We start from the raw sequence: 15,142 nt of genomic DNA on the forward strand, positions 1-15,142 counted from the left end.
TTTGTGTTCTAACTATGAGAATGGAGGAATTTAGACAAGATCTCAAGTATTCAATAAACTCCGCTGATTAATTGTCCTAGTTTACTGTCACTCTGTCAGGGAAAGGTGAAATAAATGGCTTGAAGAAGACAGATGAATTGGCATCTGATGTCTTTGTTTCTATTTTTAAATTTAAATTATTTGTACTCTATTAAAGCTATACATGAAGATGATATCCAAATTCTCTAACTTTAAGAATACATTGGAAAAAAAAAAAAAAAAAAAAGAATACATTGGGGCTTCCCTGGTGGCACAGTGGTTAAGAATCCGCCTGACAATGGAGGGGACACGGGTTCGAGCCCTGGTCCGGGAACATCCCACATGCCGCGGAGCAACTAAGCCCGTGCGCCGCAACTACTGAGCCTGTGCTCTAGAGCCCGCGAGCCACAACTACTGAGCCCACGTGCTACAACTACTGAAGCCAGCGTGCCTAGAGCCCGTGCTCTGCAGCAAGAGAAGCCACCGCGATGAGAAGCCCGCGCACCGAAGAGTAGCCCCCGCTCGCCGCAACTAGAGAAAAGCCCACGCGCAGCAACGAAGACCCAATGCAGTCAAAAATTTTAAAAAAATACATTGATAACCACCTGCTAGGAAAATGTGGTACAGGTATAAGGCATGGCATCTAATGCGAAGTCAACATGTATTTTTTCCCTTTAAAGAGCTGTACAAATACATTAAATTATACCAAACTGTAAAAAGTGACAAAATGACCACAGAAATAGGGTCTGGGATCGAGATAGAAATATGCTGGTAGATGTCTGAGAAAAGTTTAGGGAATTACAAAAGAAATTAATAAATAAATACCAATTTGATTAAAGTGATCTATTCTTAATACTTCTGGTAGATAAAATAAGAGTGAATGAATTATTCTGGGTTTTTTTTCTCCCAAAAGTCTGATGATAATAAGCCCATGGAAACAGTACCTCTTTCCTTTATCTTCTGAAATTTTAAATTATAAAGAAGTAGTGGGGCTTTCCTGGTGGCGCAGTGGTTAAGAATCCGCCTGCCAATGCAGGGCACACGGGTTCGAGCCCTGGTCCCGGAAGATCTCACATGCCGCGGAGCAGCTGGGCCCGTGAGCCACGATTACTGAGCCTGAGCGTCTGGAGCCTGTGCTCCGCAACAAGAGAGGCCGCGATAGTGAGAGGCCGGCGCACTGCGATGAAGAGTGGCCCCCACTTGCCACAACTAGAGAAAGCCCTCGCACAGAAACGAAGACCCAACACAGCCATAAATAAATAAATAAATAAAATTTAAAAGAAATAAGCAAAACACTCTCTCTATAAATTTGATCTTAAAAAAAAAAAAAGAAGTAGTTACTTCAGCAGTTAAGGTCATGAAGACTTTTAAAAAGTCATCTTTAGGCTGGTGCTCAGGTATGTGATGGGTGATGTCAGATACCAGTGGTGCTGGGATATCCTTTGAGATAACCCTCTGGAGCGTAGTTTGGCATTCTGAATTTTGAGGATTAACAAAATTCACAACTTTTGATGCAATGGTTTTACTTGAGAGAATTCATCTTAATAAAATATAAGAAAATGCGTGTGTAGGGATGTTGACTACAGAATTTTGGTGGGGGGCAAAATTTGAAAATAACCAAAATGTTAAGGGATTGCTTGTGAATTATGGCACTTCCTTATAAGGATAAGAGTGAGGTCATTGAAATGATATTTTGGAAGCTAATGACAGGGAAAATGCTCTCCATTTAATGTAAATGGAGAAAAGGATGACAAGTTGTATCTATAGCATAATTCCTGATCTGGTAATACTGAAATGTGAATAACACTCACCTGTGAGTGATGGAATGTGCCTTTCTTTTCCTTTTTTAAAAAATAAGTATTAATTCTGAATTAGGCTTTCAAAAGTAACACAACAACAAAAAAAGATGTTGGAGAAAGTTATTCAAATACTCTAATATTAAAAATCTTCTGTGTCTGTCTGAGGTCTTTAGTTGGGATAACTCTAAATGATCGGATGGGCCACTTAAAGGTATTTTTGTCTCGCGTTCTACTTTAAAATTAGAGGTCGTTTCTAGAGGGGAACAGCATCTTTACCCCTCCCTTGCTTGCTGGCTGCATAACCCAGTACCCAGGCTCTGGGCTGCCAACCTGCGCGACTGTCACTCGGAGACACTCACCTGGCCTCTGCATGGTTAGCCACACCTCTTGGATTCACCTGGTCCAGCAGCCACTGCCTTCTCGCAGCTTCTTTCCTCCTACAGCGCCCTTGGAGCAGGTTGTTTCTGAGGGTCCTGAGGAAGAGTTTTGTATTTTCTTTTGCTGACATCTGCTGGAATAGCCAACAGAACAAAGGGCGTCAGATCAGTCTTAAAGTGGTCTTCTTTCCTTACTTGGGTGGATTGGCTGCCAGGGAAGTTTCTGAAATTATTTCACGTACCGTTATGTCCACAGAAAAATCATCTTACTTCCTTACTACCTGAATTTCTTCACATCCTCTCTCTATACACATACATATAGTATATGTTTCCAAATTAAATACCCCCCAACTTCTGCAAACACTCCTCTCCCTTAGAGCAACCCAGGAATGGGGAATTTTAAAGCTAGAAGAAGGTACGAAAGAGGACTAAGCCTGTGGTTACTAATTTGGAGGATTCCTCTGAGAATTTATTTCCAGAAAAATCCTCATACATTTAGTCTTGTATAAAATATCAGTGGATTCTCAGACCACCTGAAGTCCACCCCACATGTAAGGCAAAAGGAAACAAAACAACGAGACCTTTAATTAAAAGTATTCAACCCTTGAAATCTAAAGTGTAATTAAAAAAATGACCACATGGTGTCAGTCTAATATCGATAAGCCCTATTTCTCCCCAGACTTTTAGAAACAAGAGGATCATAGGCCAATAATCTGAGGATCTGGGTTAATAAAATTTAGTAAAGCAATATCCACTGAAAATTAGTTGGCAAGATTGAGGCACTTGACTTTTGTGGACCATTCATGGTAAAGAGAGAATCAGGGGAAAACTGTCCTCAGTAAAGGTAATTAATCAATATTTTTCACTATTGTGAAATTTGGGGATGAGGCCATCTGCATGGAGAAACTGATTCATACTCAGTGATGAAAAGAGAGTGTTCCTTCTGGAAAAATTGAAATGCTCTCTGCTTTAAAATTATCCTATTTCTCTTTCTTCTTAGCAAGAGCTGAATTCTCTTGCTGAGTATTATAATTTTCTTTAAAAAAAATTTGAAAGTCAGCTATGAAGTCTTAGTTTTACACTTTTCCAGTCAAAACTGAGATAGAAATCTTTCTCTTTTGTTTTTCCTAAGGAAAAAATTACTTGAATTTTAGTGCTCAGGAAAAGACATGTTAAAAAAGAAAATTCCCGAAATGTACTAGCAACTAGAGGCCTTGATGCAGCAGTTTACCAAACCAGAGCTTTTTCTTTTTAATCTGTATCCATTTCCAATGCCTCTCCCCTCTTAATGCTCAGATATTTTCTAGTACACAGTAGCAGTCAATGGCTTCAGATTAGACTCTGGCCTTTTCTTATCCTCAAAAGGTTTATTAAAATCTACAGTGTAAAGAAAGTATATGTATATTGAGAGATATTTAAGGTTGAGTTTGCCACTTCCTTAATCTTAAATATTATATGTATGAAAGGAGCAGAACCTGTAGTTTTCCAGGAGGAAAAGTTTTTTAATTGCTGTAGTTTTCACTGATAAGATTCATGAATAGTTTGGTTTGGTACATGGCATTAGATGTTACCTGGATGCAGTTCTCAATCACAGGATGAGACTTCTGGTGGGACTTGCTCTGAAGACCAGATAAGAAACACACCTGACAGATGTCAAAGTTGAGACATTTCAGACAGCGGTATCTGCCAATTAAAATGGAAGTGTGACTTACATCACTACTAGTAGGTGAGCAAAGAAAGTATTATTCAGGTGGAGAATGAGCATCCTGAAATATACAGGAGGTGTCTGAGCTAGCGAGTGAGTATAAAGTTGTCTTCTTTTGTTGGCATTTTTATAACATGACATTAAATTAATATAGTTTTGTCAACAAACTATCATATAGAGGCCTGATTCATCCTCTCCACCCCGCCCCCCAAATACCAAGTGTCTTTTATATGCAGGGTATTATGTGCTACAACCTTTAGGATAGACCCTTAAGTCTGCAGCCACATTTGTGTAGCTGCATAAATCATTCAGGTAATTTGAATTTAATTGCCAACTTAAAGAAAACTGGGAGATTTCCAAGAAGTTTGAATTCTAGCTTCTCTGGAAAATGTGTGAGATATGATGATATTGGACCTGCATTCTTGTGTGGTGTTGGGGAAAATAAAACCATAGATGAAGAATCTAAAATAAATGTGTCATTTATCAGAAATCTGTATGTAGGAAAGAATAATGTGGAAGAGAGGGAGTTCCTCACCAGCCAAGACTGAGTGACCACCACACCCAAGTTTCTTAACACATCAGTGTTGCAGACTTTCTGTTATGGACAGTTACAATCTTAAATCTCCTGTGATCAGAAGGACAGGCGGAAATCTTGAGACACTCTGGTAGGGAAGGGTGTCTCTGGGCACTCAGGGAACATGTTGTGATATAAGGAACATGTTGTGATATTGGGGAGGGCTGGCGAGACCTCATAGTCATGAATTAGTAACTTTTAAGGATGAGTGGGATCATATTGTTTGTCTGCAAAATATCAGGGATCTCTACTTTTTTTCCTGCTATTTTAACTCCCTTCTTCAACTACAGAGGATGCGGCATAAAGTCGGATCTTCCCCATCAACGGCAGCAATGGGCGAGGGCAAGGGGCAGCTACACCTTTAAGACAGTCCCTCCCCAGGCTACCGCCCTCATTTATACTACTTGCCTTGCCCCCAATAGCATTTGAGTTTTCAACCCCGGTCTTCAAAGTTATAAAACTTAAACTATGACAAGATTCCTATGCTCTTCAAATTTCATATCTGGCTGCAAAGACATGATATGGAAGCTTGAGGTACTAACTAGCAAAATTAGGTGCCATGTGATGAAGTGCCGAGTAAGAGGCATGGAAGATACATGCTGTAGGAGAGACGGGGGAGATCCCTGGGAGCTGGTATGGTCTGATAAATGTTTCTGGAAGAGCTGAGACTCATGCTAGGCATAGAATGCTGGGTGGGAGATTAAAGTAGAGGAAATCCCAGGTAGAAAGAAGAGGAGGAGTAAGGTAATGCAGACTGGAGTGAAGAAGAAGGGTTTAGAGCTTTTCAGACCTATCAGACCTACAGGTAACTGTGGAGAATGGAGGAATAAAAACTTGCAACGTTCCTGAGGCCAGATGGCAGAAGGGCTTCTCACCAAAGTCATTGGAAGGCAGAGCAGGAGGATGGAAATGCCATGAGACCAGCTCTCACGGTCCTTGTTCACTACCGTCCCCGACACCTAGTCCCAGGGTAGGATATTAACACAGAGTGTTGAAGGGCTATCACAGTAGCAAACAATTTTGAGCCTTTACTATGTAGCAGGCAGTGGACATGCATTGACATAGTTAATCCCCATGAAAGTTCTGTAAGGCAAGGCATTCTTATTATTATCCTCATTTGAAGAAACTGATTCAAAGAGAGTTTAAGCAATTGCACAAAGTTACATAACTACGTAGTAAGTGGTAGCATTAGACTTTGAGCCCAGGGATACCATCTAAATGGAGAGCCAGCTATTTTTTAAAAAAATTAATTAATTAATTAATTTATTTTTATTTATGGCTGTGTTGGGTCTTCGTTTCTGTGCGAGGGCTTTCTCTAGTTGTGGCAAGTGGGGGCCACTCTTCATCGCGGTGCGCGGGCCTCTCACTATCGCGGCCTCTCTTGTTGCGGAGCACAGGCTCCAGACGCGCAGGCTCAGTAATTGTGAGAGTCAGCTATTTTAACCCCTCTTAATAGACCACCAAGGCAGGAGACTTGCGTTTGAGTCACATGCCACTGTTACCAGGTGACCTTGAAATGGAAACTTAAGCTCACTGTTTTGAAGATACCTGGAACAACGCAGGTTTTCAAAGAACATTAGTTGAATGAAATTAAATGAATGACAGTTTCTTCAATGAAGAAAATGGGGCTAGTAAACCCTGCCCTCTAGGCCTTGCAAAGTTTTTACAAAGCTTTGAAAATTATTCAGCATGCGTAACTGGGGAGACATGAAGTCTATAACATAAAGTATTTTTTATAAAGATGATTTGATGAGCCACCTGTACTGGCTGCTTTATTTAGCATTACTGTATGGTTACAGTTGACTCGTTAGGACAATACACTGACCCTAATCTTGGCTTAGTTCCTCCATCCTCTGAAATTACCGATAGGTGTGTGAGAAAGGGTGCAGTGTGGATAATGAGATTGGTCTGTTGTTGATGCCTTTACTCATAGAGAACCAACTTTTTTCCCCTAATTTCATTTCAAACTTACATGGCTATTACAGCATAAATGTGACACATTCTGCTAAAATTGAACACTTGGCTTAGGAACAAGCTCTGGTCTTTTTAGCTTCTCTTACTTTAGGAGGTCAAGTCTTTGCCCTCTTCCTGCTATACCTCCAGATCTGCAAACACTTCTGCTCTAAAATGTCTTTATGAATCTCACTGAAACTAAAAGCCTTGAGGCTATTGCTGGAGTTTTCCGAGAGCCAAAAACACAGGTTTAAGGTTAGAACTGTAATACATTCAAGCAATTTCTAATAGACTCAGAAGGTTACAGCTAAAAGAAGCCTAAGTCATCATTTGACCCACCTCTCCTTCTCTTGCTTACAAAGAAACCGAGGTCTAGGAAGGTTAAAGGCCATGCCCAGGTCACGCAGCTGTCTGCATATATGAGAACTGTACATTGCCTTAGATTTCTAGGAGGAAGGATGGGTCACACAGCGGCATTTCTAAGCGGAAGTTTAATCTCACTCTCAATAGATAGGGACGTAATCTAAAACTTAACGTATGGCACTTCTAGCCCTCTGCCTTTGTTTTTGGTTTTTTGGTTTTTTTTTTGAGTGACCTGAGCAAGTCATTCAAATTCTGTGAGACTCCTTTATAAAATAAAAATAATACATGCTTTATGTTATACATAATGCTTTTGAAAAAATATTTCAACGTAAAAGTTGTATCTTATGTAACTGCAAAGTGAATTCTGTACCTAACCCAGTGCAGGATGCAAAGTAACTGCTTAAATAATACTTGTTTATTGAGTAAGTCAGTATGATATACATATAACATGGAAAATCATATTCATGTTTGCCCACTGTCCAATAAAAAAAGGTTTATTTTTCATTGTAGTATGCAGATTTCTTTGCTTTGGCTTACTTGGCTTCCAACAGTTGGGACCATTTGTATGTTTTATTGTTTCAACTTGAGTTATTTGTGAAGAGTTTGTCATGAGTGAAGTTCCACTGTGTCCTCAGAATTCTCGGCAAATCCAATTCGTTTTCTCAGCAAAATTAAAACCTGATTTCCAGTTTCTTAGTGGACCCAACAGACCTATTTTATATCAGACCTATTTTATATCACTCCTCCTGCCCCTCCTGGGCACCCCCTTTTTTTACCTGTTTTGAGCTCCCAAGTTGCCCCAGCTCTTCAATCCTACCACATCTCCAGCCCCTGTTACACCCATGTTTGTCCACCACGGTGGTCCCCCTGCCTGGCCCACACCTGCACGCTTCCTTCTCTTCTCCCCATCTTTAATAATAACTCGAATTTCACTTCTTTATTGTTTTATTGACAAGAGAACTACAACACCCTTTCCCTAATATGGGATTTTGACTGTCATCCTCAAAGCTGTGGAAAGGTCTGAATCTGCAATGTCCAAACCTAACTTTCAAATCTGCCTTTTCCTCGAGGCCAGAGAAGCTCTGGCGTGAGCTGCTCCCACAAAGCCTCATCATTCCTTTGGGTTCAAGGAATGTTCTCAGTTGTCTGCACAAGGAGGCAGCAGTGCATCACGGTTGCAAAGCAGGCACTCTGGATTCGGTCGGTAGCCTCTGCCACTTGCTAACCATGTGAGCTTAAGGTTAAGTTATTTAGTGTCTCTGCAAATTAGGCATAACAATACCACATTTATACAGAGTTGTAACAGGCTTTACATGAAATGATCCATGTGAACTACACAACCTTTGTTCAACATTTAACAAATGTAACAAGGTCCTACTATATAGCACAAAGAGCTATAGTCAATATCCTGCGATAAACTGTTATGGAAAAGAACATGAAAAAGAATATATATATGTTTAACTGAACCACTTTGCTGCACAGCAGAAATTAACACAACATTGTAAATCAACTATACTTCAATAAAATTTTTAAAAAAGCAAAGAATGTAAACTATTGTTATTGTTATTATTATGGATGGTTCCAAAGTATTTAACAGCATTTTTTGGTAACAAAAGACAAAAAAATTTCCCCTTCAGGAACAAAAATATCTAGCGGTCAGAGTATGTGTCCATAGAACTTAATATTCCATTAATTATAGAAGGTAAAATAAAATTTATTTTAAGCAGGATCACTCATACAGGAAATTATTGACCCCCCAAAATCAACTGAGTTCTAGATGTGTGAGAAGGACCACAAAAAGAATCTGGAGAAATGCAGCTCCAACTCCAGACCCATTTGGAGAGTGACAGTCCATGTAATAGTGATGAATGACTCTACCTCAGTCCTGTGATGGGGAAGTTCCTGCAGATTCTACATCGAACAGGGTGAGTGACCATTTCAGGGGCTGACAGTCGGTAGCAGGTCGGGAGCCACAGGAGGATGGGAGGCTCAGATTGTAACCAAGATAGGAATTTCTCTTCTTTAATTGCTGAGCTCAACACCTGAAAAACAATGGCACACTCAGATGTGTTTCTAGGCAGAACTTTGGTCTCTTGTAGAGATGAAAATGTATTTTCATCTTCTCTTCTGGCTCTGTTTCTGTCGGCTCTACATAAGAAGTTTATCGCATGCAAAGTCGGGGCAAGTCTACCTCTAAATTAGGTTGTCTAGGATGCGGTGTAGAGTAGTAGGTCTGTGATTTAAATGGGTCAGCAGTGGTGTCTGCCCCCCAGGTCTGAGGGACATGTGAATGGCACTCACCCCTTGGAAACAGCTGCGTGTAGCACTCTCCACAGAGCACAGAGCTCGACTTTCCCCCATGGCAGTCGGGATCTACAAGAGGCAAGAAACCCCACGTCAGCGATCAAGAAATGGAGAAATAGGTGGCCACCAGTCACTCCTGAGCGGTGGCGCTTACGGTCATAGCGCCACAAGTATCTGGTGTCTGAGACTGGATGGGCTGTCTCAGTCTAGGCAAATAGGACATGTGTAGGTTTTGTGCAGTGTATGAATAGAGATAATGAATGAACAAGTGGGAAGAAGTGGAGCTGGGAGGAGGAGGAGTGAGAAGAAAGTCTGGCAGTGGGGGAAATACAGGGAGGGCTTGCACTGTTTCTTTTCTTTTGACCCCAGTCAAATATTTAATCTTTCTTTGCCCTTGTGCACCTATGAATTACAAGTAACGACGATACTGTATTAAAGTCCAGGGCAGTTTTAAGGAAACCTTTTCAAACGCTTTCACATCGTCTCATTTAAACAAATCCCAATTTCTGAGGTAGGGCACTCATTATCCTTGTTTAAAGCAAGGAGTAATTGAGATCTGATATTTTGTCCAAGGTAAAACAAGCAAGCAAACAAACAAACAAATGCAAATTAACTGCAGAATTGAGCTCTCACTCTAAGACTCCTTACTCTGTTGAGGGGTTCTCCCAAAGCTTTGTCACACCCAGACCTGATGTGTATTCCAATGGCTTGATTTACACCACCTCACTCAGTGGTTTCCATCTTTCAATCAGTCACATTAAGGAGTTTAACTAAGGGACTAAGAACCCCTTGTGACTGCCGAGATGGCCAGAGACTTGGCCCTGACATTATCTATATGCACAGATACATGTACCTGTCACCTCCATTTATGCCCATTTGGTTGTGGGTCCCAGTTTCACATCTGATGTCTTCTACAGCATAGTCTGTCAGCAGGCTTTGCTCCCAAGCTCAGAAGTAATTTCAAAGACCCCCCTGCTGAGTCCATCAACTCGAATAAACATTCTTCTAATCAGGAAAGTGGCACTTAGAGCCACTTTGCTGACAATTAGCCAGACAGAAGTCAACAAACATTTGCGTAATCGTGACAAGATGGCTTGTACTTTAAATTGATAATAACCCCATCACCAGCTGAACTAAGTACTATGCGTTATTTGGCTTTTGTCTGAAAAAATAACTCACTAAACATACTTTGGCCTGAGAGTGCTGATGAGCTAACTGGAGCATTTATTTGGATGGCGTCCTTGAGCCCTGAGAAAGGGGTTTAGCCTCATTTGTAAAATAAGGAATATAGATCAGATAGGACCCACTTGCCAGCTCTGTGATTCTGACACCAGTCAAAAGAAAATTCACTTGTGTAGTGGGTTCTAACCTACATTTTTGGCTTTTAAGTGTGTGCACAAAGATTTTGTGGATTAATTGCCCATCTGACTAATTTCTTGCAGGTGTTCTAAGGAAGGATGCAGTGTGGCTGGATAGCATGCCAGCACAGGCAGAACACCACTTGAAATGATAATTATGATTCTTGGGGGAGGGGTTGGGATCCCACGGTGGGGCCTGGCATTTTCTATGGGAACCCATCTCAGTGTTCTTAATGGAAGTCAATAGGATGATAATTTGCTATGCAAATCTCCACCTTCCTAACAGCTTTCTCAGGAGCCTACTAATGCATTGGGGGGCAGACAGCGCTGCAGGAGCTGCCATTTCGGCAGCTCATTGACATCAGTTGAGCCTGAAACAAGGGCAGATTTTTAGGGCCTCTTGGATGGGGAGCCAGCCTGGGGCCAGCTGTAGTAGTGAGGAAGCAGCACAGGATTTCAGGAGGAGGAAAACGCCCCTCCATCCATCTTCTTTCATTACATCCACCTCAACACCTTAATATAACAAGCCTGATTGCACAGATGGATGGACAGATTTTCCCAGTCTCCCTGGCTCCCTGCAGCTTAAGTCCTAAGATGTTGGGATTATTGGGGAAGTAGCTCCTTAAGATATGCCTGGAGTCAGCAGAAAACAGGGCCCATGTGCTGCTGCAACCACCAGAACAGCTCTTAAATAACTACATATGATGTTTGAACCTTAGGAATTAAAAAAAAAATCATTGCTCCACTTAAAAAATATGAACATCTTACATATTATTTGGAATTTACAGAATACATTAAATACTAATTATTACAATCAATATGAACATAAACTATTACTATTAAGGCCAAATCAAAGCAAAGGTAATTTTGGACAGGTTTTTCTAAATCATATTCCCTGTCTGATAATCTCTTTCCTTACCCACTCCCACCTGTATCATAATTATCCCCAGTTCAGAATCCTCAGTTCTGAAGGGTACCAGAATATGTCACCCCCAAATATGAGCCCTTGGCATATGTATTATTTTGAACTAAAGGCCATTGAGAACCAGTAGATGCAGAAAAAGCTCTAAAAACAGGGCACAGGTTTTCCTTTTGTAAATTTACATTTATAAAGGAAATTTCTTTTTACCAATAGTGTCTCCCCCTCCCTATCAGGAAGAGGAGGACTCTTAACAACACTTATTAATGGAGAAATCACAGACTTAAATCGGCATAACAAACCTTACTAAACAACCCTTGTTCACCATCTATTTCCCGTCACCTTCTCATAACTTGCCTCCCCCCACCCAGAAGCCCAGAGCCCCCTTTCCTTTGTTTACTGTAAAATAATTTACAAGCCTGAGTTCCATCCACCTCTTTGAGTTACTCATCATTGGGTGTTCCTATGTGTATGCACTATACACATTAATAAACTTTGGTTTGTTTTTCTCTTGTTAATTCTGTCTTTTGCCAGTCCAATTTATAGGGCCCCAGTCACAGACCTTAAGATGGGTCAAGGAAAAAGAACTTTTTTTCTCCCCTACGGTCCAGACCCAGGGGAAAAATGACAGAAAATTACTATGGCTTCACTGTGAGGAAAACCTAGTTTGGAGATTTTACAGGGGCTTGAAGAAGAATAGACGCATCCTTGAAATCGGGGTAAAAGCCACAGAGGGACAGTGACCGCTCTACACAAGATAATCCAGAGCCTGCTTAACCCATTTGCAGAAGATCTTGCTTGGTTACATGATTTTACATCATTTTAATATTTAAGAAACATATTTACTTTAAGGAGGTTAAATTCCCTTGCCTAGTATGGATAAAAACCACACTACATTTGCATATTCTTAAAGAATAGGAAATGATAGAAAGCAACTATTTGAGTATTTGGGGTCGCATTTCATCTATGTTTCCATTAAGCACCGTTGAAGGCTTTAGTATCAAGAACTTTTCAAGCCATAAAGGTAAAGAGATAAAATTCTTGCCCTTGAGAAGCAGCCTAGTGGGAAAAGCATATATCTAGGACATAATTGCAACAAAATTTGACAAGTGCTATAACAAAGTTATGTACAAGAGTTAAAGAAGCTTTCAGTGAGGAGGTGACTAATATTTGAGTGATCTTGAAAGACAAACAGTATTTGTCAAGTGAAAGGAGAGGCAGTGGTGTTGCAGACAGATTGCACCTACACAAGTCAGGCGTGGAGAACTTGGTGCATGTCAGGTACAGTAACAATTTTGATATGCAAGCGTGACAGTGATGGAAGGAAAAATTAAACACTGTAGAATACGCAAAAGAAACCACTGAATATCATTTCAATGGGGATTATCTGAACCTATAGAGATATGCATCACTGTCTTTGATTAAGCTATTTTGTAATTTTGTAGACATTAACATTAACTTGTAGACAACTGATCACAATGCAAATAATTCTTATCTATAGACATGCAAATAAATTCTGTCCTGGTTGAGGGACAGCCCTCCCCTTCAGCCCAAAGTCAGTCTTGGGTCCACCGGCAAATTCATTGTAACATTCTTAATCTATCAGCTTGTCTGTTCTTTGGTTATTTCTTTCAACTAGTTGTAACTTACTGGAGTCCTCTTTTAATTAACAAATTAAATAAAATTTTGAATACATGTTCATTTTATATTTGTATAAGTATCATGATTTACCTCTTTCTGAAAAGAGAAGGATTGAGTCAAATCATGAAAGCTTTGCCTGTGAGGCTAAGGAGTTCAGGTTTTATTCTATCACAGAATATGGCCAACGAAGAATTTTAGGCATTTACATTTACATTTTGGAAGAGTCACTGGCTGCTGTGTGGAGGAAGAGTTGCAGAGAGGAGAGGCTTGAGTTGGGCAAAGCAGTTAGGAAGCAATTGCAATAGATCAGCCTATATTCAGATAATACCAGTGGCTAAAGAGGAGAGAGGTTACATGGAGAACTATATTAAGGTAGAATTGACACTGTAAAAATCAGATCCTTTAATAATAAATGTGACTAATGTAACTGGAACAAATTTAGAATTCTTAAGTATTAGAGATTTACCTGTTGTAGATCTGTTAGTAGGTTTCTCAAAATCCTTCGAGTCATGCGTGCCCCAGAATCATAACCTCCCCTGTTATTTTCTGCATAGAGCTGAAAAAGAGCTAGACACATAAGGGGGGAAAGAAATCTTTAAACTGAATACTTGCTATATATCTTTGAAGAATATGTGCTTTGAATTCTAAACAGTTTATCTGTGGGTATAAAGGTGAAAGTTATAATTCTTGGTTATTTGCTTGCTATTTTGAAGGCTTCCCAAACTAAATAATTTGATAACTAATGAAGATCCATTCACATTTCAATTTTTTGATAATTTAGCACATCAATGACAAAGACCACAAGGTTGGTAAATGGCGATCTGAGCAGAGTCTGTCTTTAAAGGAATAATAACTACTGGTGTCTGAATAATCCCTATACAAATAAATATCAAGGATAACCAAATTATGAATAGTTAGAAAGCATAGATCAACATCTTGAAAAATTCTAGGTCTTGCTGAGTACTTGCCGAACCAGAGCAGTGTGGCGGGGATACAGGTGTGAGTGAAGAAGATAACGTGTTGGAGAGATTTGGTGGTCACTGCACTTCAGACATTCAAAACTCCTGCATATGTTACCTCTGTATTTTGTAAGAGGACTATCCCCTGAGAGGGCAATCAGGGCAGCAGCTGCAGGTCCAAGCTTGAGAAAACCCGTTCCCGAGCTGCATGGCAACAAAACAGAGATAAGAATGGGAAAGGCAGGGTTATTCTTGGTAAAGTGGTTTATAAAAACCATGACTATGAATGGACATTTCTTTCTTTCTTTTTTTTTTTGGCTGCACTGTGCAGCATGTGGGATCTTAGTTCCCCAACCAGGGATGGAACCTGCGCCCCCTGCAGCGGTAGCTCAGAGTCTTAACCACTGGACCGCCAGGGAAGTCCCTGAATGGACATTTCTGACACCGTGTTACAAGTTCATGCTTTTCATGGTCAGTTTTCCTATATCTAGAATTTGACAGAACTAAGAATTGAATGAAAATATTTCATCCTTCATTTATTCATTCATTCATGTGTTCAGCAAATGTTTACTGGGTGCTTCCTCTGTACTAAGCAGTGTCCTAGGCACTGGAGACCCAGGCGTCTTCCTGGGTCTTCCTGGGTCCTCCTGGACCAGGCAGTCTCACTTCCTTTAGGGCTCACATGCTGGGAAACCAAACAACAGAGACAAGGGCCAAAAGGAAGGCAGAAGGAGCAAACCTTTATATTAAAAAAAATCCACCCATTCTCAGGCCCTCACTTAGAGCCTCATTACACTGTGCCCACTGGCTGTGCAGTTTCCAAACCAACAAAATACAATGTATCAAAGGCAGGAGGATTGTTAGAGGCAGGCATTGATACAAGAAAGGACAGCCAAAATCACAATGCTTAAGGAGTCTGAAATCATGAAAAAATAACTTGAGAACGTGCTTATATATTATTTGTACAACAAAAAAAATAAATAATAAACTAGTAAGGAATTTGCCAAGTGGTTAAACTGTGCTTGCCTTTGGGAGGCAGGCTTTGGGGTGATATTTCTTCTTCACTCTTTTCTGCACTTTCCACATGTTTTATATTTACTGTGAGCTTTTAAAAGTCCATTCTACAGGATGAAGGCTACTGGGTCAAGATCACGTAAGATAAACACAACTGA

General features: G+C 40.4%; 1 protein-coding gene across 1 annotated transcript in view; it reads right to left on the reverse strand.

Moving 5' to 3' along the window:
* DYTN (dystrotelin) overlaps positions 1–15,142 on the reverse strand; it is a 50,479-nt gene that overhangs the window by 22,033 nt on the left and 13,304 nt on the right. Inside the window, exons 4-9 of the mRNA XM_036857057.1 lie at positions 14,089–14,174; positions 13,478–13,578; positions 9,091–9,162; positions 8,668–8,831; positions 3,766–3,877; positions 2,177–2,325 (exon numbers count right to left, since the gene is read on the reverse strand). Of these exons, the coding sequence (XP_036712952.1) occupies positions 2,177–2,325; positions 3,766–3,877; positions 8,668–8,831; positions 9,091–9,162; positions 13,478–13,578; positions 14,089–14,174 (684 nt within the window). The remainder of the gene's footprint in view (positions 1–2,176; positions 2,326–3,765; positions 3,878–8,667; positions 8,832–9,090; positions 9,163–13,477; positions 13,579–14,088; positions 14,175–15,142) is intronic.

Source organism: Balaenoptera musculus, chromosome 7 (genome assembly GCF_009873245.2).
Source record: "Balaenoptera musculus isolate JJ_BM4_2016_0621 chromosome 7, mBalMus1.pri.v3, whole genome shotgun sequence".
NCBI classification, from domain to species: Eukaryota; Metazoa; Chordata; class Mammalia; order Artiodactyla; family Balaenopteridae; genus Balaenoptera; species Balaenoptera musculus.